General features: G+C 48.3%; 1 protein-coding gene across 1 annotated transcript; it reads right to left on the bottom strand.

Moving 5' to 3' along the window:
* Positions 1-723: 723 nt before the first annotated feature.
* On the bottom strand, positions 724-1,656 carry LOC117885388 (olfactory receptor 5V1-like). The gene has a single exon (XM_034786700.1). It carries the CDS (start codon positions 1,654-1,656, stop codon positions 724-726), a length of 933 nt encoding a protein of 310 aa, XP_034642591.1.
* Between the last annotated feature and the right edge of the window lie 572 nt (positions 1,657-2,228).

The following is a 2,228-nucleotide window of genomic DNA, read 5'->3' as shown; positions in this document are numbered from 1 at the left end:
AGGATCTGAGATTGAGCAGACTGTGGTTGCGGGTCAGAGAGTCTCTGGGCTGCGTCCCAGAGTAGTGGTGGGCCCAGGTTTCCCTACCATCAATTAGGAAAGTGGTTCCAGACATAGGCGTGGACTGGAAGACTGCCTGACATGGCATACAGACAACTTGTCCAGTGTGACTTTGACATCCTGGAAGGGGAAAACTAAACAGTGACCTGACCATCATGACAGAGGTCCATGTCATGAAGAGGGAACTCCCAGAGAGAGAGAGGCCAAGGTGTAAGCATCCACCGGGAAGGAATGCCAGCCCAGGTGAGAGCTAATCCCCAGACCCAGCCACAAGGAGGTGGCCTAGTGGTGAAGGTACCCTGTTACTTGCATATTTTGAATTTGGTCACTTATATCTATGTAAGTAACACTTGGTAGGAAGTGCCTGTGGTGGTCATATGCATGGACTTAATATAATCTTTTAAAATCTGGTCCCTAACTCTCTTTGGAATCAAATCACTTCTGAAAATCCCATTAGGTGCTTAAACGCCTTTGGAAACATCTCCCTGATTGACTCACCCAAGGTCACACATGAAGGCTGTAGGCGTCAAGAACTGAATCCTCATTTTCAATGAGCCAAGCCAGTACCCCACCCAATGGGCCATGCTTTCCCTGCCCTCTATTACTGTTCCTAAAGGAGAAGGGACATGCTTGGACATGCTGCCCTTGATGGAGTGGAAAATCTCAGCCTCTGTTTCCACCCATAAGTTTTTTAAAGGCCTCCTTCACCTCCTTGTTCCGCAAGCTGTAGATGAGGGGGTTGACAAGGGGAGTGACCATAGTGTACAGAGCAGCCACGGCTTTGTCTCTGTCCAGGTAAGCGGAGGGGGGCCGGACGTAAGTGTAAATCACAGTGCTATAAAAAAGCGTCACCACCATCACATGAGAGGAGCAGGTGGAGAAGGCCTTGCGCTTCCCTGCGGCAGACTGGATTTTCAGGACAGAAGAGACGATGTAGACATAGGAGAGGAGGGTGAGGAGGAAGCAGCCTATGCCCAGGAACACATCTGTCACCAGGGCCAAGGTTTGGTTGTAGCTTGTGTCGCTGCAGGACAACTGAAGCAGCGGTGGTAGCTCACAGAAGAAGTGGTTGATAATGTTGGGCCCGCAGAAGGACAAGCGGAGCAAGGAGAGAGTATGTGGCAGAGAGATTAGGAAGCCCGATACCCATATCCCTACTGCCAGGTGGCAGCAGGTCCTCTGGCTCATGACAAGGGAGTAGCGTAAGGGGTGGCAAATGGCCACATAGCGGTCGAAAGCCATGCCAGTCAGCAGCAGCAGCTCCGTCGCCAGGAAGGCGGTGAAGAAGTACATCTGTGCCAGACAGCCTTGGAAGGAGATGGCCTTCTTTTGGGCCAGCAGGTTCTTCAGCATCTGTGGCACGGTCGAGGTCACACAGCCAATGTCCAGCAGGGAGAGGTTGACCAGGAAGAAGTACATGGGGGTGTGGAGTCCAGGCTGTGAACAGATGACTGTGATGATGGAGACATTCCCAAGAAGGGCCGCGGCATAGGCCGATGCAAAGGCGACAAATAGTATCAGCTGCACCTGAGGGTGGTCAGAGAAACCCAGCAGAATAAACTCGGACACACCTGTTTGGTTCCTTGCATCTGCCATCCCGATAATCGTTATCCTACAAGGCTGGCCAATCGGCTTGACTGAGTGATTGATTTCTGCCAATGGAAGTCCCTTTTTGGAAATTCCAGAGGTGTAATTTTCATCCAGATATTGCCAATAAATGCAATTGGATCCACATAAGTATACCTTAGTTCACCGCATGGTCCCTTTTCCTGCAGAACTAAAATCAGAATCCTTTGTATTAAATAATTTGTTGTCCCTCATTGGAGTGTAGAACTGATACAAAACACATCCCTGAGCTGGTTGTAAAATTCAATGCACCGACATTCCCCCGTACTGTTATACAATATTATAGGATTTTATGAGTTAATAGCAAGATTATATCATATAATTTCACATTCTGATGCCTGTTTCTATGCAATAATATTGACAGCTGTCCTGGGCTGGACATACATGTCCTTTTGTCTAAAAAGACTCATCTCTTCAAAAGAATCTAAGGAAGTGAGATGTCCAAGTACCACTTTATTTCAGTGTGAATTCAGAGCTTTAAGATCCCTGTAAAAGGAAGATGTGGGGGTTGAGTAGCCATTGTAACAAACTACTAAAGGAAG

This window comes from Trachemys scripta, chromosome 12 (assembly GCF_013100865.1).
Source record: "Trachemys scripta elegans isolate TJP31775 chromosome 12, CAS_Tse_1.0, whole genome shotgun sequence".
In the NCBI taxonomy this organism is placed as follows: domain Eukaryota; kingdom Metazoa; phylum Chordata; order Testudines; family Emydidae; genus Trachemys; species Trachemys scripta.
Note: the sequence above shows the minus strand (reverse complement) of the source record. Positions and strands in the feature narration are given on the sequence as shown.

What these genes read in the sequence shown, in the direction of transcription:
- LOC117885388 (XM_034786700.1), bottom strand. Translation starts at nt 1,656, where the DNA reads ATGGCAGATGCAAGGAACCAAACAGGTGTGTCCGAGTTTATTCTGCTG.